The sequence below is a fragment of the Ananas comosus genome, linkage group 24 (genome assembly GCF_001540865.1).
Source record: "Ananas comosus cultivar F153 linkage group 24, ASM154086v1, whole genome shotgun sequence".
NCBI classification, from domain to species: Eukaryota; Viridiplantae; Streptophyta; class Magnoliopsida; order Poales; family Bromeliaceae; genus Ananas; species Ananas comosus.
This window is the reverse complement of record NC_033644.1, coordinates 1812384-1836100: the sequence shown is the minus strand read 5'-3', so window position 1 is coordinate 1836100 and position 23717 is coordinate 1812384. Positions and strand designations below refer to the sequence as shown.

At 41.2% G+C, this 23717-nt stretch overlaps 1 protein-coding gene and 1 long non-coding RNA gene across 3 annotated transcripts; both read left to right on the top strand.

The window, feature by feature from the left end:
• On the top strand, positions 1443 to 9933 carry LOC109728628. 2 transcript variants are annotated; one of them, XR_002221044.1, is made up of 3 exons: positions 1443 to 1503; positions 7989 to 8126; positions 9648 to 9933. It is a non-coding gene; the product is annotated as an uncharacterized LOC109728628 (long non-coding RNA). The 2 variants fall into 2 exon arrangements; XR_002221043.1 differs by lacking the exon at positions 1443 to 1503 and having other exon boundaries at positions 7737 to 8126.
• LOC109728511 (LYR motif-containing protein At3g19508-like) lies at positions 17031 to 22539 on the top strand. Its single transcript, XM_020258924.1, has 11 exons — positions 17031 to 17093; positions 17394 to 17618; positions 17731 to 17819; positions 18314 to 18451; positions 19465 to 19598; positions 19698 to 19800; positions 20141 to 20247; positions 20735 to 20821; positions 21749 to 21843; positions 21974 to 22126; positions 22232 to 22539. The coding sequence occupies exons 1-3, from the start codon at positions 17031 to 17033 to the stop codon at positions 17782 to 17784; spliced, it is 342 nt and encodes a 113-aa protein (XP_020114513.1). The 3' UTR covers positions 17785 to 17819; positions 18314 to 18451; positions 19465 to 19598; positions 19698 to 19800; positions 20141 to 20247; positions 20735 to 20821; positions 21749 to 21843; positions 21974 to 22126; positions 22232 to 22539.

The window sequence follows — 23717 nt, the reverse complement described above, 5'->3', positions numbered from 1 at the left end:
CTTGAAATTACTGGGAAAAAATGGATGGTGCCTCAATGAAAAGGAATGAAGTTGTGAGGGTCATTTGCAAATTGCCTATGGTTTACAGGGTAGCTACATTTTTACCTCTGGAGATATGATTACAAGTTTGAATGGACGGTACAGAGATTATATTTGTAACATACCAGATTTTGATATAAAAATAAAAAAATAAATAAAAATAGTATGTGATACTATTTTTATTGGATTTAGAGGAGTAAAACATAAGTCAGAAATGACTTGTGCTGAAATCGGACTGGAAATAGAAGATTTAGAATTTTCTGTTGGAAACGGGACAGATAAATTAGCATAAAATGCACAGTCTCAGAAAATTATGAAAATTGGAGGATAAGTCAGAAATATTTTTATGAGGCTAGATTTAAAGTTTCATATTTTTCTGACACCCGTAGAGTGAGAAATAAAATCCGACTGCTATCTAATAAAGATTACAGTTCGGTACAGTTTTCAGTGACCAAACGAGGTCGAAACTGAAAACTTAAGATATATTCTTACTAAGTATGTTAAACCGAGTCTGCCTGTCAAATTTGAGCCCAAACGGACATTCAGAAGGGCTCCAACTGTTCCGAACTACTAAACTGTCCTGGAGTGAATAGTGTTTTGGGGTGTAATTAAAAGAAGATGTTGCTTCTTCTTCCCCAACCGACCAGCACCCCACCACCCTCTCGTGCGCATGGTGAGAGAGAGAAAGGAACCTTTCTCTCTCTAGATTTCTCTCCCATTTCTCTATATCTCTCACTCAAATTCGCGGGGTTGATGGAGATGATGCTTGCGAACGCGTTGGGAGCGACAGATCGAGCTTTCTTGCGGCCGTTGGAGCGGAGTGTTTTCGTCGCAGCGTTCACATTGAGGTAAGCTTTTGGGATTTGGCTTAATTCTTAATGCTTAGTATTCTAATAGCCCCTAATGTGTTGATTAGCATGTTGAATCCATTTAATTTGGGTTAATTGGAGCATGTGTAGAGGCTAGGCTTTTAAAAATGGTAGAACCTTAGAGCTTTAATTATATGCTCTAGGAATGGGTTTAGAAGACTCTCTATATGATATCTACATGCTAATTGCTTGAATCATGAATCAATTTTGAAGCTTATTGCAATAGTAGCATGTTAGGGCTCCAATTTTGGGGTTTTATAAAATGTATGGGTTTGATCTAAATTGACCCTATGTAAACCTAATTGCTAGGTAAACAAACGCGTTGGCGAAGTCGGTTAGGCGATTCGTCGAGCCGTTGCGAAGTTATTAAAGAAACGGACGTTTAGGCTTCGTTTTCGCCTGGAGGGCTGAGGCGACATCGTATACTCATGAAACGGATTTGAAGCACCGTGGCACATAACCGAAGACCTTTAATTTTCGGATCGTGAATTGGAGGCCATTCAGGTGGTCGCGCGAGAGATCGGGCCAAACCGGATGCTGGGTGCCGCGGGAGGCCGATTGCAAGTGTCGACAAGCAATCGGAATGCGAAATGAGGTGGGTTGTGCTCACCGAAGCGACTAGGTCGCCTATATGTCTAAGAGTAATGGTTTTCTAATTGATGCATATAGTTGTGTTGGTAGGCTTACATAATGATATGAATGCTTGAAACATACTATGTAGTTGAGATTACCTACCAATGAGATGAGATGCATAGTGAATTAAATGCTAAAAGAATGCATGAGATGCTAAGTATGAACTATTTTGGATAATAACTATATGTATGTTGACATATCATGTGATGCTAGTGGTATATGTGCATGATGACATATTATGAATTAACATATTGTGGATTATGTTAAATAGAAAAACATACTTGATGACATATTGTCATATTGTGGAACATAGAAGATGGAAATGTATGCATGTTGATATACCTTGAGATATGAGTTGATATATATATGCACGTTGATGTATTGTGGACTATGTTAAATAACATATGCATGTTGAACTTGGGTCTATAACTCTTGGATAGTTAGAAAACTCGACGTTGGAAAACAATGACGTATGAACTATGATATGTGACGTGGACAATCTATATATATTAGATTGAGTGGCATATGATTAGTATAATGGAAACACTTATGGCATGTTGAACATTTAGAAAACAAGTGTGGCATGAGTCCAAGAATATAGTAGTGTATATGACACAAGTGATAGTAAAGAATGCAAAGAAAAGAATGATTGAAATATTATGACATTTCAACCCTAGAGTTTAGGGTCATTTGAGCATAGTCATCCTAAAGTTAAGGAATGGATTGAACTTGGAGTCCTCAAATGTAAGATTGATCATACTCACCTTTAGTCCTTGCTCAAGGTTGTGGTAGCTCCCTCTCGGGCGATGTGCTCCGGAGTCGACATCACTGGGTTGTAGCGGGTATATCCCCAGAGGACGATCCCACCGGGTTGTAGCGGGTATCTCCCCGGTTAATGGGATTTTGGGTTGGTGAGTTTGTTGAGGGCGAAACCTTCGGGTTAGCCAAGAGATTGAGTAACAAGCACATGAGCTGTAGCAATATCCTAGTTGAGTGGACTTAAGGCTGAGGTACAAGTGAGACGTCCTTCGCCTCGAGCCTGGCTTTACGCGGTACTCCGCGAATGATTGACTCGAGACCGAGTCGGGTGGATAGTTGATAAAGGTAAATGAGTGTCTGCCACGAACCAACCGGCCCCGCCGTAGGGTGTTTCTAGGGCGAGTGGTCATTCATGGTAGAGGTTAAATTTGTATGAATTTTACTTTGAAATCAGGATTATAGGTTCATGGCTTCCAACAAACTCAAGAATTTGCTGTTAATTACCCCACACTTTTGGTATTAAGGAACCCTCGATTAAGAGACCAAATATAAATGCTGATAATAAAAAAGACAAAACAGGCAAATGAAATTTTATTGATATGATTTGCCGTTTACATGGCTTAAGCAGGGGCATACCCTCACTGTACATGAATTTTATCAGACTAAATACCCAATGGCAGTCGGTTGAAGTTTTGATGCTCAATTTAATGACATGGTGGTCAAGTTTAAGTTTTCATGCTCAGTTTAATGACATGGCGGTCGAGTTCAAGTTTTGATGAACAACTTCGCAGTCATTTAGATTGGGTTTAGTTTAACGACTTTCCGGTCGTTTGAAGTTGAGTTTAGTTTAGCGACATTTCGGTCGTTTGAATTTTGGGTTTAGTTTAGCGACATTTTCGGTCGTTTGAATTGGTTTTGGGTTGAACCGTTATGCTTTGGTTCAGGACCCATCAAGACTTGGTTTGGATTGGGTTGTTCAAGACCCATCAAGACTTGACTTGGTTTGGGTCGTTCGGGACCCATCAAGACTTGGCTTGGTTTGGGTCGTTCGGGACCCATCAAGACTTGGCTCGGTTTGGGTCGTTCGGGACCCATCAAGACTTTGTTTGGGTCGTTCGGGACCCATCAAGACTTGGTTTGCGTTGTTTGGGACCCATCAAGACTTAGTTCGGTTTGGGTCGTTCGGGACCCGTCAAAGCTTGGTTTGGGTTGTTCGGGACCCATCAAGACTTGGCTCGGTTTGGGTCGTTCGGGACCCATCAAGACTTGGTTTGGGTCGTTCGGGACCCATCAAGACTTGGTTTGGTTTGGGTCGTTCGGGACCCATCAAGACTTGGTTTGGGTCGTTCGGGACCCATCAAGACTTGGTTCGGTTTGGGTTGTTCGGGACCCATCAAGGTTTGGGTCGTTCGGGACCCATCAAGGCTTGGTTCAGTTTGGGTCGTTCGGGACCCATTAAGATTTGGTTTGGGTCGTTCGGGACCCATCAAGACTTAGTTTGAGTTGGGCGACTTCAAGTTTATTTGGTCACTTTGGATTTGGTTGTTTAGTTTAGCGACTTTACGGTCGTTTGAATTGTTTAGTTTAACGACTTTTTGGTCGTTTGAATTGTTTAGTTTAACGGCTTTTCGGTCGTTTGAATTGTTTAGTTTAACGACTTTTCGGTCATTGGCTTTATTTGTAGGCTTTGGATTTTGGATTTTCTTTGTGGACTTTGAGTTTTGGGTTTTGAGTTTTGAGTTTGTGGGGTTGAACCGTTATGCTTTGGTTCGGGATCTATCCAGACTTGGTTTGAATTGGATTCTTTATGGTTTGGTTTGGGTTGGATCCACCTTGGTTCGAGTTAGACCCTGATTGGATTGAACCGAATTTAGCTCGAGTCGGTTCAAGTCGGATCATGTTCGGTTTGGATTGGACCCACTTCAGTTCGAGTCGGATCCTGATCGGGTTCGGTTCAAGTCGGATCCCTTATGATTTGGTTCAGACGGGATCCGGTTCGGTTCAGTTTGGTTCGGATCGGACGGGATCCAGTTTGGTTCGGATCCGGTTCGGTTCAGTTCGGTTCGGATCGGACGGGATCCGGTTTGGTTCGAATCCTGTTCGGTTCAGTTCGGTTCGGTTCAAGTCGGATCCATTTCGGATCAAGTTGAATCCTTTGCAGCTTGGTTCAGATTGGATCCACTTTGGTTCGAGTTGAATCCTTTGTGGTTCTGTCCGGATCAGATCCACTTCGGATCAAGTTGAATCCATTTGGTTCGGATTAGATCCGCTTCGGTTCGAGTCGAATCCTTCCTGGTTCGGTTCGGATCGGATCCATTTCGGTTCAAGTTGAATGCTTTATGGTTTGATTCGAATCGGTTCCACTTCAGTTCGAGTCGAATGCTTCTTGGTTCGGTTAAGACGGGATCCGGTTCGGTTCAGTTCAAATTGAATCCCTTATGATTTAGTTCGGACCGAATACGGTTCGGTTCAGTTGAATCCTTTATGGTTCGGCTCGGATCGGATCCACTTTGGTTCAAGTCGAATCCTTTATGATTTGGTTTGGATTGGACTCACTTCGGTTCGAGTTGAATCCTGTTCGGTTCAGATTGGACCCACATTGGTTCGAGTTGAATCATGTTCGGTTTGGATTGGACTCACTTCGGTTCGAGTTGAATCCTGTTCGGTTCAGATTGGACCCACATTGGTTCGAGTTGAATCCTGTTCGGTTCGGATTGGACCCACTTCGGTTCGAGTTGAATCCTTTGTGGTTTAGTTCGGATTGGACCCACTTCGGTTCGTATTGAATCCTTTGTGGTTCAGTTAAATCCTTTATGGTTTAGTTCAAGTTGGATCCACTTTGGTTCAAGTTGAATCTCGTTCGGTTCGGTTCAGACGGTATCCGGTTCGGTTCAAACAGGATCCGGTTCGGTTTAGTTCAAATCGGATTTACTTTGGTTTAAGTTGAATCTCGTTCGGTTCGGTTCAAATAGGATCCGGTTCGGTTCAAACAGGATCTGGTTCGGTTCGGATCCGGTTCGGTTTAGTTCAAATCGGATTCACTTTGGTTTAAGTTGAATCCTGTTCGGTTCGGTTCAGACAGGATTTACTTTGATTTGGTTCAAGTTGAATTCTTTGTGGTTTGGTTCAAGTCAAACTAGCTTGTAGTTTGATTTGGTTCGGTTAATGTCTTTAATGGTTCAATTAGACTCATTGATTAGACTTGATCGGCTGATAATCCGATTTGATTTATCATTATGGTTTGGTGGACTCGGGTCAAGCCTATCACGAAGACGGCGACCCGGTTTAATTGAACCGAACTCGGGTCAAGCCTATCACGAAGACGGCGACCCGGTTTAATTATCCAAACCCGAGTCAAGCCTATCACGAAGACGGCGACCCGGTTTAATGATCCAAACCCGAGTCAAACCTATCACGAAGACGGCGACCCGGTTTAATTGAACAGAACTTGGGTCAAGCCTATCACGAAGACGGCGACCCGAGAAAATATTTATTATCATTTTTTTATTATTTTGTTTTTTGTTGTAATCATTTTGGTCCGAATCGAAGTTCAACCGTGTCGAGCCTATCACGAAGACGGCCACTCGGTATGATCATAAGTCCAATGAGGGTAACGATCCAACGTTGAGATTGAAAGTGTCGAGCCTATCACGAATACGGCCGCTCAATCAATCCGACACAAGGATCGTCACCGTCGTGTCGCTCGTGCGCACAATTTTTCTTTTGATGTTGAGGGAGACGGGCTTAATGAATACGCGCGCATGATATGGTAACGATTGAATGTCAAATTTGATCGGATCGACCTATCACGAAGACGGTCGTGTTGATCAAACCGACATAAAATCGCAACTATATCGTTTGCACGTATACAATGACCCGTCACCATCGTAGAAAAGAAAAAAAGAAAAGAGGCCCTATGGCCTCTTTGCGCATCGTCGAAGTCGTCGTTAGAGCGCCATTGTCGACGTCGTCACTGTTGTCGTCGTTGTCATCGCGCCATTGTCGAAGTCGTCGTCGTCATTGTCGTCGTCGTTGAATAAAAAGGCCAAGCTTCTCCTTCTTCCTTTTTTTTTTGGTACGATTTGGGGTGAGAGGTGTGCTCACAGCACACCTCCCTCCCTTTGTTGCTGACATGCGGCAGGAGGGAGAGGGGGGAGTGTTGCCTTGTGTGCACACGTGGAGAGAAGAGAAAAAGAAGAAAAGAAAAATTATTATTATTATTTTTTACCTTCTTTTTTTTTTCTTACTGTTGTATTCTTCTTTCTCCTTTTTTTTTTTTTTAATCTCAACTTCTTCTTTTTTTCTTTCTAGTTACTGCTAAAAAAAAAAAAACCCACTTACATCTTGATCCAATTTATAGGGATCAAGAATCATTATCATTTTAGAAACAAAATTCAAACAAACCTCTAAAAGGAATTATATACATTCTTATGCTTATAAGGAATTTAAGTATTTGATACTATTTTTAAATCCTTCCTTATTTTATTTTATTTGAAATGACAAAGATTTTTTTTCTTTTCTATTTTTTGCTTTCTTTCCATCTTTCTTCTTTTTTTTCCTTTTTTTGTTTTGTTCCTTCTTCCTCTCTTTTTTTTTTTTTTCTTTTTTCTTCTTTCTTTTTTCTTTTTTTTGTAACTTTCTTTCCTTTCCCTTTTTTTTTGAAACGAGTAGGATTTCTTTTTTTGATTTTCTTCTTTTTCTTTTTTTTTTTTAATTCGAACATGTGAACCATATGATCAGAATTGTAATTGATATGAATTTAAAATAGTGGAATAACTTCGAAGTCAATTGAATGAGCTTTGAATAGCAGGATTAAAGTAGTATCGATTGAACTACTAATTGGTTGCATAAATCGCATGATTTTCATATTGCATGGTTGTGAGGCATGACATGTATTTCAATTATCGCATATATATATATATATATATATATATATATATCTGTTCGATATTTGTTGGACTAACATGTTGCAGTGCCTCCTCGACCTGTGGGTCGAGCTCTTCCCTTGGGTGGCCGTACCCACTGGGAACTATATTTATATAGTTCTTACCCCCGTGTTGCTTTTGGGGGTACAGGTTCGCACGTGAGCGGCGCGTCGGCTCAAGGAGAGGGCGTAGCTCCGTAGATAGCGTCCTACCACCGAGACTAGAGATAACGGTACCCCGAGTTAGCCTAGCTAGGGGTGTAGAAGAAAAGAAAAGAAAAGAATAAACAATGTTGTAATAATTTTGATTGTATTTGGAAGTTAAATGTAATAAGTGTTTGTGATGTAAAATGTATCTAGTGAATGAGAATGTTTGTAATAACAAGTAGATTATGTTTTTGATACTTCCTTATGCAATCTTTGATTGAAATGTGTTCCTAGTTGGAACTTCGTATATTGTATCGATTGCGACGCCTTGGACGTACAGGGGAGACTCTGTCCGCGGTGCCAGAGAAACCCTATCTGTTCGGCGGTCTGTCGGCGTGCCCGAAACCGACCAAATAAGCGGGTTCGGGGCGTGACAATATTCATATGTGATGTACCTGCGACACCCAATGATTAAGTTCAAAATTTTCTTTAGGCTCAGAATTTGCTTTGTTTTACAGTTCCAAGTAGTCCAGTTTTCTTAGCTGGGAACTAAATGCATTTCAAATCTCAGCCCAATATATGCTTTTTATCTTACTTTTTTTATTTTTGTTCATCAGTTCGTTGTGATTGTGTAGTTTAGTTCTCAATCCTCATCAGCACCGACCTCCTTGGTCCCGCGAGGGCAATCCTCGACCCGGCAATCTGATCCGAGCCCTCGGTGGTACCACTTCTTGATTCGGTGCTCCATTCCACTAGTAAGAGCTCTCGATCTCGAATCCTCAGTTTCGTCCATAAATTCTTTTGTATGGTACCTTGTATTGCAGTTGCCTTAAATTAGGCTATTTTGTAAGTTAAGTCGCTTGAGTCCCCAGTATTCTTATCTATTGTTATCTGTGAATAAAATAAGGCATTGGCTGAGAAGAAATTTTTATTTTCTGACCACGAAAACATGGAATAATTTTATTTAGGTTGTGCATATGGAGGATCTAGAGGGGCATACTGTGAAAGATCACAATATCTGTATAACAGGGAAAACTAGAAAGTTTTCTTTTATTGTTTGAAAGCTTAGAGTCGAATAAGTCCAATCCTATTAGGCATCTTTCTGACTAAGAAAGTAGAGATAGTAAATTAAGTAAATTTAAAAGTAGCTGAACTAAGCTAAAAATACCATAAGGCAGAACTAAAAGGTCTCAGCTATTGTACCATAGATAGTTCTGTGCTATAGAAAGAGCAACTACAATATTGATGCTGCAAGACCGACCGTCCCTAGAGCAAGTGGCAAAGGGCTTGGTGGTTGGTACTCGAGACCCAAGTTCGAATCCTAGTTGATTCACATTTCTAGCTAGGTTTATTTCCAAATGAAATAAATGAAGCGGGTAGCGTGCTACCTATCTCTCTCAAAAAAAAATATTGATGCTGTAAGGAATGAACCAACTTACTGTAGCATTAGTAGAACCATTAACATGATCAATAATTAGTAGTTTTAACATAATTCTTTGAAGTCTTAACGTATCGATCATCATATGCTTCTGCTTTGTGGTTGTCATCTTTGAGATCTCGTGGATCATCTCTATTGCAAGACCTTCAACTAGTAATTTTTAGGGGTATACTGGTGGAGACTAGTTTGATCCATTCCATTATGGTAGATTGTTATGCTTTTATCTATTGACAAAGGACCTAGAAGGTTTTAATCATTATCTAGTGAAGTGTATCAATGAGTTCATGAAGCTTGCAACGATTTATCTTCCAAGAATAATAATTTATAAAAATATGAGTACCAAATGTAATTCATGCTTTTCTGAGCCATAAGTTGACTTAGCATTGAATATTAGAAGATAGTAATCTTCTTCACCGGTGTAATTCATGCTTTTATTTGTGTCAATGCTTTATTAAGATGACTAGTAGTAGAGCTAACAATAATAGCAAGATTTGTAGTCTAGAAAAAAAAAAAAGATAATACCAAAAGAGGTCTGCACGATTACGTACAGTTGATAATTTGATATAAATATCTAATGGTTTTATGATGTTTAAATAGTTCTATGATGTTCATCCGAAACAGTATAGTACATCATGTATCATGTTGAAACAGTGTCTCTTGTTATTTTAGAACCTAAATTTATTAGTAACTTTCTTGTTATGGTATGGTGTGGTGTTCGAAATTAGTGACTTTTAATGGGCTTATTATTCATTAGGTAAATTTAGTCATCTTAATTTTAATATATGTCCAAAACTTATTCGTTGATTAATAAGTAATTCCAATGTTATTCAATGTGCAGGTCCAAGGATATAATCGTGGAGTGGATCAGAATACGTTTATGCACTTTTTGATTTTGTTATCATAAAATTTTTGATTTTTGATTTTTTTTTTTTCAGTTGGAGAGTTTGATTTGTTATAATTATTAGGCTAAATTACAGAAAACTCCCTTGTAATAACACGCTTTTTCACTCCCCCCTCCCCGACATTTAAAAATCGACACTTTGCCCCCTTGTAAATTGTTGTGACGTATGAATATTTGAATTTTAGTTTTATCATTTTAATGAGAATTTAAGAAACTTTGGTGATTGTTTTTTTTAGTCTCATCGATTTAATAAATGCGATTAGCTTAACTAAAGTTTAATAGTAGATGTTTAAATAAAATATTATACTTTGAATGACAATGGGACACTTATAAAGTGTCACTATATAAAAAAAATTACTTTTTTTTAAAAAATAGGGGCACTTATGTGTGTCACTAAAACTAAAAAAAAGTGTCACTAAACTACAGCACTTATTTTGGGATATACCGACACTTTATTATGTGTCGCTATATACCCTAGGGACTGCACATATAGTGATACTATTTTTAATGTCGGCCAGCATCACTTTTTTTAGGTTTTAGGGACACTTAAAAGTATCGCTATAGCTTAGTTTTATTGTAGTGCCATTACATTAGTGGCTGTTACTATTAAAAAAGATTGATTTTAGAAGTCCTATTATTTACCAAGGATACTAGGACAATAATTCATTATCTTCCATTATAGATATATATATTTATATATAGGAATAACAATAATCGATCAAAAAACTCCATATGCCTCATACAAAAATACAAAATCTAATAATTTTAAAAAATTCTTTTAATGAAAAATATCATGTACCGTGGCTAATTAGGTAGATCATCATTCTTTTACATGCATGCATGCTATTGAACCAATTAGGCGCGGACATGTGGTGCTCTAATATTCTTTTTAAAGGAAACAATTTTGACGTACACCAGGAGCATCGAAGGGCTTCTTAACAAGAACTGCCGCGCCAATCAAGGAAAGTTATAGTAACCGCAAGCAGTTACAAGCGGTTCCGATCGGCTGAAAGTGGTCCGAATAATCAGGGATAGTGGCCGATCATGGACATGGAATAACTGATCAACAGGGGCGACCTATAAATAGGTCAATAACACCCTTAAAATTGGTCTTTTCCCCTACGAACAAAAGACCACCCTTAATTCCTTACAATTTCCTGCACTAGGAGTAGTTTACCTGTAACTTTTCTGCATTTACTGTTCTTTCTAGGAGTAGTTAGTAAAGTAGATCAACGAGTCTGCATGTCATCCGGCACACTCGACCCCTGTACTTCTTTCCACTCAATATAAAGGCATTCGGCTCCTCTAGCCGACCAATTCTCACCTTTTCTGCTAGTTCGGCTCTTCTGTCGTATTTTGTTTCTCGCTCGGTCCGTACATTCGGCTCATCCCGCCGAACCGAGTTTACTGTTAGAGGTTTCGAACCCGACTGATTTGATTCCTCGTCAGCCGAATCACTTGATCATTCGAAGAGGGCAAACTTCGAGGGTCAGTACCATAAGCTGTTTCCATCCCGACACGCTTGGGTCTTTGATCGGGTCAAGGACCAGGGATTTCGGCTACGAACACATGCATACCTATTATTGTTTTCTTTTTTGAGAATAGGTAGCACGCTACCTGCTTCATTCATTAAAGATATGAATTAGGCTACATGGTTGAGACAACCAGGGTCTCGAGAAAGTATGAAAAAAAAATAAAATCAAAGAAGGTGTTTCTAAGAATCAATCAGCTGTTTCAGGCTTTGCACCGCTCGAGCAGACTCGAATTGTATGTCACGAAAGATAAGGTTGTTCCTTCCCTTCCAGATGGTCCACCAGTATGTCGCCAATTCAGTAGGTCCGTTCTTCCAACTTTGTCCATCATACCTCCTTCCACCTATCCCAAACCACACGTACATCTTCCCCCAACTTCCCTGCCTGAACATCCTCGAGTCCCATAACCATGATAAACTTGATACAAACGCATTGGGTGAACAGGTGGTCTACCGACTCGTCACATGCCCTACACAAGACACAGACTGTATCTCCAGACCATCTCCTCTTACTGAGATTGTCCGCAGTAAGTGCCCTTTTTTTAAGGACTAGCCAGCAAAATACTTCGATTGTGAGTGGTATTCGGAGCCTCCAAGTCGAGTTACCACGTCCGTCCCTCGTCCCGCGGTCATTCATCATTCAATAGGCCGAATTAACTGAGAATTCACCGTTGCTGCCCCATCGCCAACCTATCTTATCCTCCCTAAGCCCTATAGTACAGCTGGTAACTCTCTTTTTGAGCTCTAATACGGTGTGGCTCAGCCCCGGTGGAGCAGAGGACTCGTCGCCCAATATCCTACCCTAGTTCCAGCCATCACTTTCAAAACAGAGCGAGCAGAGCGAGCGATTCGAAATAAAACTCTACAATAATGTATAGTTAAGGAGCATTAATTTTTTATCACGTATCACTTTAATTTTTATCCACGAATTATTAGATAGGAATAAAATTAATACGTGTCAGCAAATCAAAATCATTCCTAACAAAGTAATATTGAAAAATTTTCAGCTAAAATTTTTAGTAGGCTGAAAACTCCCAAGTTGAATATAGCGCATGAGACGTAGATTTTTTTGCACTCTCAAACAAAACTTATATATAGTATAACTTTTTTTTTTAAAAAAATAAATATAAAACGCATTTCTTTTGGACTAAAGGTGCTACGTAGGGGTGTAATGTGGGTTGTTGTAATATCCGAGATTTTTAAAATATAATTAAACCCTTTGTTGACGATGTTTTGTGTGTAATGTAATTACTTAAGCACTCGTCAAATTTCAGGAGAAAATGAGTTAGGATGGAGAAGTTACGAGACCGGTACCAATCACTTAAAGTGAATAGTAACTCCGGTTTTCCGGAGAAGCCAATGAGTAGAGAAGGCTTTTGGTGCGTATTGGACTCCGAACATAGCGATCCAATAGCTCATTTTCGACGGCTCAACTATTCTGGACCCAATGGCACTGACAGATTTGGGTTCTGATGCACAGTTTTCGAGAAAAAGGGGTTTGATTGGATTTACATATACAAATGAATAGGGTTACATAGTGGAATGTAATGAGGGTTGACTTCATCACAGATCGGCGACCAAATTAGATGAAGCGAAATGCTATTTGATGCCCCAGTCATGCTGAACGCACTGGCGCAATCCATTTGGATATCCGACCAACGGATCTTCGGCAATTACGAATGTTCGCTGAGGGGTTAAATTGGTAAAAACGGAAAAAAATCACGAAAGGTCCAATATTTTATGCGTTGTTTCGCGTTATTTCGATTGTTGGGGTACGTACGCGCAGGTTACACACGTTGGCAGGGGCTGGACTGTAAATAATATGCTTTGGAGGGGTTTTTGGCAAAAAGACATTTTAGTATAAATATGGTAGCTAGGGTTTCCTTGACCTTTTTGCTACCTTAGTCCTTCCAGCTAACCCTAGCCGCCCCAGCTGAGCTCTGCCCTGCCGTGCACGCGTCCCGACCGCCGGCGTGCTACTCCGGCCGCCGAAAAACCAAGCACCACCTCCCTCTCTAACCCTCTCGGCCACCTTCTCCTCCCTCTCTGCCGAAGGAGGATGAAAGGCTGTCTCAACCCCTGGAAGTGTTCCCCTCCGGCCGAGGCCCATCCCCGGCGCCATCCCCGCCGGCCTCCGCCGTCCCCATGCACCGCCGGAGCCACCCCAGCTCCCTACGGCTAACTACAGTCACCCAGGCCGAGTCTGGGTGATCTCTGCCTCCGCGCGCCACTGCCGCTCCCCGCCGGCCGCGCCGCCCTCCTCGCACCTCCGGCGACCTCCCGCTTACTATCCCGGCCATCCTCGTGGACCGCTGGCCGCCGCTTGTGCACTTTGTGGCCGCCCTGGGTTGGTGCGGGCCGAGGCCGAGTCCCCACGCCGACCGTGCGTCGCCGCCGCCTGCTGCGGGGCGCATCGCCTTTCCCTCGGCCACCGTCGACGGATCGCCGTCGCCTCGAGCTCCTCTGGCCGCCGCCTCGCCGCCGGGAGCCCTTGAACCCGAGAGCTATTGGCGGAATTGATCTCCTGCGCCGCGCGACTGGTTGCCGCCCGCCGCCGGCCAGCACCTGCCACGGATCCCTTCGACCGGCTGCACCCGTCCCCGGCCGGATTGCCCGCCGCCCGGCCGCCGTCGACCAACCCTAGTTCCAGGTATGGTTATTTTTAATACTGTAGCACACTGTTAGGGATTTCGATCACCTTTTCGGTGATCCGAAGGCACCCCGATGACTGTAGAGGTGAGCACGATCATCGTGGTTTCGTTTTGAACACTGTGCTAACCTCTGTTAGGGTCATACATGCCCTGGTTTGTGTATTCGACGCTATTTAAGTGCTGTGCGCGCTGTTCCGCTGATCTTTGTGTCACTCGTGTGCGTGCTTCAGTGGTCGAAAGTGCTCCGAAAGGTGAGCACGGCCTCCGGCACGTCGAAACCTGTCAGTAGGTGCCTCGGCTTGGCCGATTGACCTCTGGTTGGTATAGACGAACCATAAAAGCCCCGGAATCACATAAAATAATGTGATTTTATGTATCTGGGAGGGCCTTTATGCAATTTTGTTGGTTGTGGCTGCTGTAGGCAGCATGTGGGCGCTGGGGGTAACCTCTGGACTGATCGTCCAAGGCCCCAAGCCCATCCGGAAATCAATTGTTGATTTCCGGAAGCGTTTTTCGGCGAAATCCGCCGACGGAACGCAGTTTTTGTTCGGAATTTTTCCGATGGTGCCTCATGAGCATTTGTTGTGTCGCTGAGCCTTGTTGGCTGGTCACCATGTCGTTTCGAGGGTTCAGAAACGACGGGTGGGCGACGGTGGGTTTCGGTGTAGAAATTGACACTTTCGGGAACCCGGATCGGAACGATTATCCGACGACAATCGTTTCGATTAGAGGCGATGTGTTTGCTGCCAAGAACCATGAATAATGGTGTTTTGTGGCAGCGGGTGACTCGTAACACGAGTCGGTGCTTTCCGGGACAGTTCGTGGATTCCGGCGGAGTTCCGGTGCAGTTTTCGGGACTTCCGGCGTGTTCGGCAATCGGTTTTGGGAAATTGATTCCCTGTGGTTTCATTAGGGGGGTTTGTTAGCAATTGGTATTCTTGGGTTAGATACTAACCCGGTGGACCCTTCGTAGGTTCAGTTGCTCTGACTTCGCAATCGAGAGACCAGTTTCATATTTGTACAGGTGGGTATTTCGACCCGAAGTCGGTACAGTGGTGCACGCTCGGTGACGTTCCCTTCACCCTTGTTGTTTATATTGCGTAGTACATATATTGAGCCTTGCACCCATGTTGTTCCTGTATTACTCTACTCAGTTGTTTCCATGTTTAGCATCATGAGTAGGAGTAGAGTAGATATATCTGCATGTGATATCTGTGACCTGGTTGGTCGGTTCTCATATTCCATATTGTGACCTGTTCGGTCGGTTTACTCCAGTATTATCGTGACCTACTTGGTCGGTTGGATACTTGATGACCTATATGGTCGGTGTGCCCTGAGGGGCAGGATTGTCGGCTGGTTGCCGACGGTTAGCTATTGAGCATATCAGCATTGATCGCCCGAGACTCGTACGCATTTCACGAACACCAGTAGTCTGATCCACCGCAAGAGGGTGTTCTTTTTCGAAAAAGTGGTTTGATGCGCCTGCCCGTGAGCCCAGCGGTCAGGACTGGGTTATATGCAGCATGTGAGCCCAGCGGTCAGGACTGGGTCATACACAGGTAGAGTGGCAGTCGGTATGGGCCTGAGGTCTGCGGACCAATAGGGCAGTTTTCAGATTGGGTATTTTTAGACTGTCGTTCGGTTGACGCATGCATACAGTAGCTGCAGTGTTTTATACATATATACATCTCGTTACTTGTTTATCATGGCTACTATATTACCTCTATCTATACCTTTGTTGTTCTCCGTGACTAGTGAGTACCCCTCGCCCTCTTCGGCTTGCGGTACCCACTGGGAGGGGAGACATGTTTACATGTTCTCACCCCTCGCTCCCATTACAGGTGACGTCGCAGGTCAGAGTAGGACAACTGGTGAGGAGCGTGTCTAGCATACGATAGAGCTCCGTCCCGTGTCGGTTATTTCTTTACCCTGCTTCCTTAAATAAATAACTTAGACAATTATCCTCGTTCAGTTTTGTTATATTATTTGAATATCTGAGATTTCAGTTGGCTTTATGATGTAATAAAAAGGATTCATGGTTTTCGTAAATAAAAAATTTTCTACCCCTCGTGGTAGCGTTTTTAAACGATAAAAGTTTCCGTGTAGGGAACAGTTTTCAAAAGGTTTCTGTGGATTTATGTTTAGACATTGAATGTAATCTGTGATATGAATGGTGAATGTATGAATGTATAGTTATCTCTATATTCATTTAGTTGTGATTGTATCCGGTTTACTTGTTGTACTTGTGCGACGCCATGCAAATACAGGGGAGACTCTGTCCGTGTGAACAGTGAATTTCCTGTATTTGTGGCGGATCTGGCATACCCTGGGGTTAGGTTTTTTTTTTTAAAAAAAATTTTAGTACTTTCGCTGCGTTTTTAAATCCAAAAGGGACCCCGGGGCGTGATAGTCGTGCTGGCCCGACTCGGCCCACATTAGCCGGGCAGAAATGGGCTAGGGGCCGGTCGGGCCTGATTTCAATTTCGGGTCGGGCCATGCCGGGCCTGAACTGCCTAGCCGCCGACTGAGAAGGCACGGGTCGTGCCGGGCCGTGTTTCGGGCATGCCTCTTAAAGTATTTATTTTTTAATTTTTTTTAAAAAATTAGTATAAAATTTAAAAACATAAATAATAAATACTTTTATTTAAATAAATATTTGATTAAATCATTAAAAATTTATAAAAATAATTATAATATAGTAAATATTTAATTTTTGTAAAAAATAAATAAATTTGCATTATTTTTTTTAAAAAAAATGAAATAGGATTTTCTCTCCTCCCGAGGTTAAGGTTAGATCTTGGAAGGAGAGTCCTCCTCTATGGGAGCACTACAAGAAAAAGCAAATTTGGCGGCAACTTTTTCGTGGCGACAACAGTTGTCGCCACGAATGTAGAAAATATGGTGGCGACATAAAAATGTCGCCGCCAATACACAAATAATGGTGGCGACATATAAATGTCGCCGCCAATACACAAACAATGGTGGCGATAAATAAATGTTGCCGCCAATACACAAACAATGGTGGCGACAAATAAATATCGCCGCTAATATATAAATAATGGTGGCGATAAATAAATGTCGCCGCCAATACATAAACAATAGTGGCGACAAATATAGGTCGCCGCCAATATTTAATAAATGTCGCGCGGAGTATTTCCAGACATCCCGCCCTTAATTCCCTCCGCCTTTTTGGATCAGAAAGTTATCTTCTTTCATCTCCCTCTCAATTTCTCTCTTTCGCCTCCTCCTCTCCGCCCACCCTCTCTCTCTCTCTCTCTCTCTCTCTTCGTACGCTCTCATCATCCTCTCTTTCCCTCTTCATCGTGCTAAAACCCTAATTTCCAATCGAAACCCCGAAATTTTTTCGCTCTCTAGCCTTGGTCGAGCGACGATGGAGGCCTCTAATCCTCGCCTCCACCCGCGCCATCCTCGAAACCCCGTCGTCAACTCCGCCAAATCCATCGGCGCCGCGGAGGACGACGGCGTTCTCCGCCCTCGTAGGTCTCGCTTCGCCAACGAAGATGGGGGCTCCGCCTCCGCCTCGCTCCGGCTCAAGGCCGGGATCTCGTGCGGCGCCTCGTGCGGCGCCTGCCCCCGGAGACGCGCGCGTACTACGCCAAGTACGCGCGCGAGAACTTCGTCAACTACCGCGACGCCGATCCCTCCACCTCCCTCTCCGACCTCCTCCGCCGCGCCTACGCCCACTCCACCTGGGTCCTCAACAAGGTCCCCGTCCTCCCCCCCCCCCCCAAAACCCTACCTACACGCGAACCCTAATCTCTTTCCCCCAACCTTTTTTTTTTTTTACTTCTTTTGTGCCTGCTTTTGTTTTTTGTAGTACTCGCTCGACGAATCGGCCGTGGCGAAGCTCAAGGAGATATATGGGTGCTGAGCAGTGGCGTTTGGGGCGCGCCTCATACACGCATGGTACCTGTTTGATGAAATTCCTGTGTTAAGAGTTTTTTTTTTCTTTGGCTTCTTTAACTTAAATAAATTAGTGTTTTTTAAAAAAAAAAGGAAGTGCGGAATTGATCTGAACAATGTGGGTTGTTTCGGGACCACTATGCATGTTTTTGAAGTTTTGATTTTGCTTGGCGTCGTTGATTTTTGAATCAGTTAGCGATTCTCGTACTTTACTGAAACAGGGATTCAAATCTCCGACCTCATAATTCTGATGCTCGAGATGCCATGGTTTGGCCTTAAAAATAATGGTACATAAATTGTGCATTTGGTCTTCAAACTTTAAAGTCCGTGGCAAATTTTAATTTGTTTTAATCTTTAGCTTAAATTTTAAAATTATTACAATCAAATTCTGTAACATAATTTAGTTGACTAAATATTAATTTATAATCAATGCAGAAATAATGTAATAGTTGACTAATAATATATAGTGACGTTACATTACCTTTACATTACCTAAGGGGGGAATTATGGCATGTCGTTCACGAAGGGGGCGGCGCAAATGAGGAGTTTAACGAGTTGTCGTCCTTCGTAGGAGTCTCCGCCGATGTTCTCAGGAGACACAGTGAAGCTTTTGGCATCTATTCTTGCACTCAAAGGTATTTTTAGCATGTAATGTGATTGTTAACTTCACCCAATAAATTATGGCGATTTCTTTTTATATGTACTGCTTTTTTTTTTGGTATAAGTGTGATTAATCACCTCTTCTTGTAGTTCTGCTTTTACCCCTTGAAAAAGTTGTCAGATAGCATTTCATTTTTTCTTTTCCTGTCTACTGGACATGGCAACTCTCATAAAGTGACTCTTTTTACTAATTTAGTTTTTCTGTCTACTGGCCATTTGCAATGTCATACATTGGTTCGATGATGTTCAATTTTCAACAAAAATGCAGCTTTGTGCTTTCTTTCTTGCTCATTAATTGAAGAAGATCTGCCATTCATTTGTCTATTGATTAAATTATTTTAAACCAAAACTCTCTATCATGTTCTCCCATTTTTATTCTATTTTTTGTTGAATTCCACGGTTTTTTTTGGGTAGAATTAAGGCTAGAATTGTCGACACAAATTTTATACGAAAATTTATAGGATTGGTGGAAAGAAAAAAAATTTCCAAGAATAGAATGTATAGTTTGCACTTTCATGAAGGTTGCCAAAATTTGTTGATGGCTTTTGTATATAAGTAGTGAGAATACATAGGTCAGCAATGGAAATTTTGAGTTCACGAAATCTTCTGATCTTGTTCAAGTTTAACTTTAAGTTAGGCCTGCTATTAAATAATGAAATAACTAAAAAAATTTGGAACATAAAGGTGTTTCTTGCAAATTCTTGAGAAGAGAAGTTGCAAGATTAAGTCTTAAAGGAGACAATAGTGTGCTGGTGGCTTAGGGCCACCATGCAATAATGCTCTTGAGGGGTGCCGATTGAGATACATATGTTGTGCATGTGCCAAAGCTGTAAAGCACCTCAATTTGAAATACAGAGATAAGTAGTAAAAATTAAGATAGACTGCTAGATGCTCATGCCTTCATGACGCCATTCATTCAATTTTTTAATCAAAGTGATATGTTGCAAGTTAGGTCTTAGCTGTATAGGCGTATGTTATTGTGTAGCAGGAAACATCAGGTACCAAATGTAAACTGCTGCGTGGCAGCAGGGAGACTTTGGTCTTTTGGCTGTTGATCTTATCTCCACAGGGGCCAGCTCGACTCCTGAAGTTACCTGAGAGTTACTGGAGCTCAGGGGAAGGGTTTGGCACCTCTCCCACTCTCTCTCTCTCTAGGTTTTTCTCTCTCTAACTAGAATTAAGGGTTTTAGCCTATTTTTTCTTCTCCTTCTTTGATGCTAGCTGTCTTGGGAGACCTTGGAGCTATTGTAGAAGGGTGAAGAAGGTGTTTGGGAAGTGTTTCGCAGCTCTAACACAGCAGGTAGCTGGGTGGAGGTTTGCTAAGGTAATTAACCTAACTACCTAGTAGCTTGATGCTTTAATGGTAGAGTTGAGTGTGATTTCGGGTTCTTTGTACCCAGCTTATGTCAGGAGAGTTCTATCTAAATAAGTGAGATTTTAACCTCAATTATGTGATTACATAAGTGTAATAATGTAGTTTTGGGTGCTTGTACACACCTTATAACTGTGATTTGGGGCAACTTTTGAAGCTGGTTAAGGTGCTTTAACTCGCGGTGAAGGGGAATTTAAGTTAAATCCTAGTGGTGCATTTCCTTGTTTGTTGTAAATTTTTATGTGAAATGCAATTGGGTTTGCAGCTAAAAGATAGGTTTCTAATGATGCAGGGGATTCAGCTATCATGGGCATTGTAGATATTGATAATGACAAAGCCAATCCTCAAATGTGCAGCCTTTATGCATCGGAGATATATACAAATCTGTGTGCTACAGAGGTATACATGGTGTATTTCTCTAGACATCATAGTATCTGGGTACTAACTTCATTGTCATTAATTTTCTAGGAGAGACTAGCAAGTTGAGGCCTTGCTTTGTAACTTGTTTCTTTATAGTGATGTTTTTGATATTTGAGATGTCCTAGCTTTTAGGATTTACCAATATGCATTTTCATAATTTCATATGTATAATACTGCTTTTAGGATTTACCAATATGCATTTTCATAATTTCATACGTTTTTGATATTTGAGATGTCCTAGCTTTTGATCCCTAGGTTGTTATCTATCTGACGCAAGTGTGATCCTTCTCAGAATTGAATTAGCTCTTGTTGTTGCCTTTTGTTTTGTACTCCAATGATCTCTTTGCTCCAATAACTCCCTGTGCTGGTAGTAATAGTTACTATCTTCTGCTTTTGAAAATATTTAAACTTGGAAAGAAAGCATAGAAACTGTAGCTGATGCAATTTTGCATGCTTTGCTATGTAGAGAAGGGTATACATTTGGGAAGTAAGCCATCAAGTGAACCAACTGATGTGTTGCAAGCAAGTACTTTGAAAAACTCTGATGAGTTAGGTAAAGGGCCTTTTTGTTCAGCTTTTTAATTCTTCACTTACTGGTAAACTAGTAGTTAAATTTTTCAAGTAATCCTGATATGTCCTTCTCTTCTAGTTAAGATGCTAAAAGTATTGTCTGATACTGTAAGTAGAAAAGAGTGTAAAAAGGTTTAGTTGTTAAAGAAGAGTTTAGATGAGTCATTTGAAAACATACCACATGGAGAGGGATTGAGATTTGTTTTAACATGTAAGCAAGTGCAAGATGAATGGAAACATTTAAAGAGGAAACTATGGTTGGTATATTGTGGAAATCAAAATGAGGTGGGTTCAAGAACCTAAATTTGTTTTAATTTTGGCAGTGCATTAAGAATTTATAGAGTTTATTTATGCATAGGTTGAATGTGAAATATGTAGCACTGGACATAGTAGAAGATAGAAAATTGGGAAAAGTAAGCAGTATATCAGTTGTTGACTTCGCATATTTAACCAACACTTATTAGTTCCTTGTTATGCTGTTTTCAGTTTTCGAACTTGTCGAAAGATGTTGTTATGACGAACATTTTGGTACTCTGATGGCTATAGCTTCAGGACCACCAGAAGTGGTTTCTCTTATGAAGATTTTGTGCAAACTTATAGATTATGAGTTGATTTTAATTAAGGTTTATTTATGTTAATGTTTTTAATATGGCCTGGCTTCTCTGATTGGCTCTTCTTTTAACCTTCCTAAATAGTTAGTAACAGATCATGTAATATATACCATTTTCCAGTTTGGCTTTGATAAGTGAGGATATATGTTGACTGAAATAATACTTCATGTTTAGAAGATTTTGGTTTTATGGATCATAAAAGTGATTAAACTTGCTGCGCTTACTCTGTGTTACCAGATAGACCACATGCTCTTTCTCTCCTTACCTTTCTATAGACTAATGTGTACTTATGTTAATAGATATCCTGTGTGCTCTCTCCGATAAGCCCCATATCCTGATTCCTGACACTCTTTCAACTCTACTTGTTATTGCTCTTGAGGCTTGAACTTTGAAGGTGCAAAATTTCAACTATTCTGATGGAATTTGGGTAAAAAATAGTCCATACTTGTTTTTCTTTTTGCTTAGTAGGCGAGATGTTTTCTCATCAACGATATGGAAATAACTATTACATTTGGCCTGATCAGGTTAATGATATGGCAAAAGAATTGGATATCCTGCTATCATCCATAGAACAAGAAGGTGGATTCTGGGATGCCTGCACTGTCTTGCAGCAAACTTCAGTTATGACATTGGAGGAGGGTCTGCAGAAACTTTCAGCGATATCTTGGATATGCAAGGTAGCGTGGACTTCCCTGAAATCTCAAATGGCATTTGTTAAGTGATTTCTTTTTCATTCAGGCATTCTTTCAAAAATTTCAAAGGCCTTTGCTTTATTATTCTAGAACAAAGTAGAAGATCAACTGATGAAGGTTCAGGAGCTTTGGAACAAGAAGTTACAGAGTATGTCCTTGATGAAAATTCAGTTCATTTAACTTGATGTGTATTAAATGTTTGGATTGGCTCAACTAAATAACTAAACTCCCTTTTTATGCGTCATTGGCTGCAGGAAGTAGTGCCATAAATATAATGGACTGTCCACTTTGCTTAATTATTTCGAAGATTGTATTGTAGAAAATTCTGCAAAAGCTTAATTTATAATATTAATGCCTATTTTGCTATTTTACATTAGCTGCTAATAATCTCATAGATGCCAACTAATTCTTTATGCGCTTGTTGACTTGTCAAAGTATTATGAATTAATATTCTTGCAAAGTCAGAAGGTGTTCTTGTAATATGATTTTATAGATCAATTCTGTATGAGCTTTTGGTTCCGTAATGTATGTTTGCATTTTAGATGCATTTTTGGGAAATTGTGAGGTGTTTGTTAGTTTCAAAGTAATGCTTTTTCCCTTGGGCCGTGGTGCATGGTTTGTCCTACAAAAATTTTTGTAATATGGAGCCAGGTGCTTTGCAATCCTCTTTCATTTAGGAAGCAGTAGAATGAGCAGACTTAATGCACTAAACTTTATCATCTGAGAACATTCCATATCGTCTCTTGAAACGAGTATTTATTTTGGAACTTAGAGAAAGGTAAGAAATTCATTATTTGCAAAAACCTGGCTGTTGAACACTCCATCTCTGATTGGCTTTTCTTTTAAAGGTTAAAATTTAAGAATAAAATTTTTTTATAATTATAGGTTATTTTTTAGCAAATTATTGTCGCCACCATAAAACTATTTAGGGTTTTCATGGCACCAGCACGCCGCCACTAATTATCTAACTTTTCGCCGCGACAAATTGTTGCCACCAAATACTTCGGTCCCGGTTTAGGGTTTTCACGACGATAACATGCCGCCACTAATTATCTAACTTTTAGCGGCGACAGCATGTCGCCGCTAATTATCTAACTTTTAGCGGCGACAATTTGTCGCCACCAAATAGTTTTACCGACGGGGTTTTAGGCGGCGGCATGCGGCGACGAATTGTCGCCGCCAAAACGTTTTTCGTGGCGACAATTTTGGCTATGGTGGCGACATTTGTCGCCACTAAATCCTGTATCTGTAGTAGTGGAGCTCATTCCCTAAGGCCCAAGGGTTCGGGCCGTGCTGGCCTGGCTGGCACAGCCCAAGTGGGCTCGGCACGCCTAGGCTCGTTTCAGGCCGTGTTGTGTCTGACCATCAGGCCACAGAAGAGCGACCCAGCATAGTCCGGAGGCTCGGGGCAAGCCGGCCCGATATGTGTGCTATTATATTCGTATCGTGCTGTAACCCGGCCCCAGACCGTTCATACGGATCTAACCTTGTGCTGCCTAATGAAGTTGCAACTACATTGTAATTACTTAAGGAGCTGTTTGTGTGTGGTGCGTATTTATTGTCTTTCAAAAAGATA

Excerpts from the sequence above, each read along its gene's own strand:
- LOC109728511 (XM_020258924.1), top strand. The coding sequence starts at position 17,031 with ATGTCGCGCGGAGTATTTCCAGACATCCCGCCCTTAATTCCCTCCGCC. Across the intron at positions 17,094-17,393 it reads CCGCCTTTTTGGATCAGAAA|GTCTCGCTTCGCCAACGAAG; the intron begins GTTATCTTCTTT and ends CCGCCCTCGTAG. Across the intron at positions 17,619-17,730 it reads CCACCTGGGTCCTCAACAAG|TACTCGCTCGACGAATCGGC; the intron begins GTCCCCGTCCTC and ends TGTTTTTTGTAG.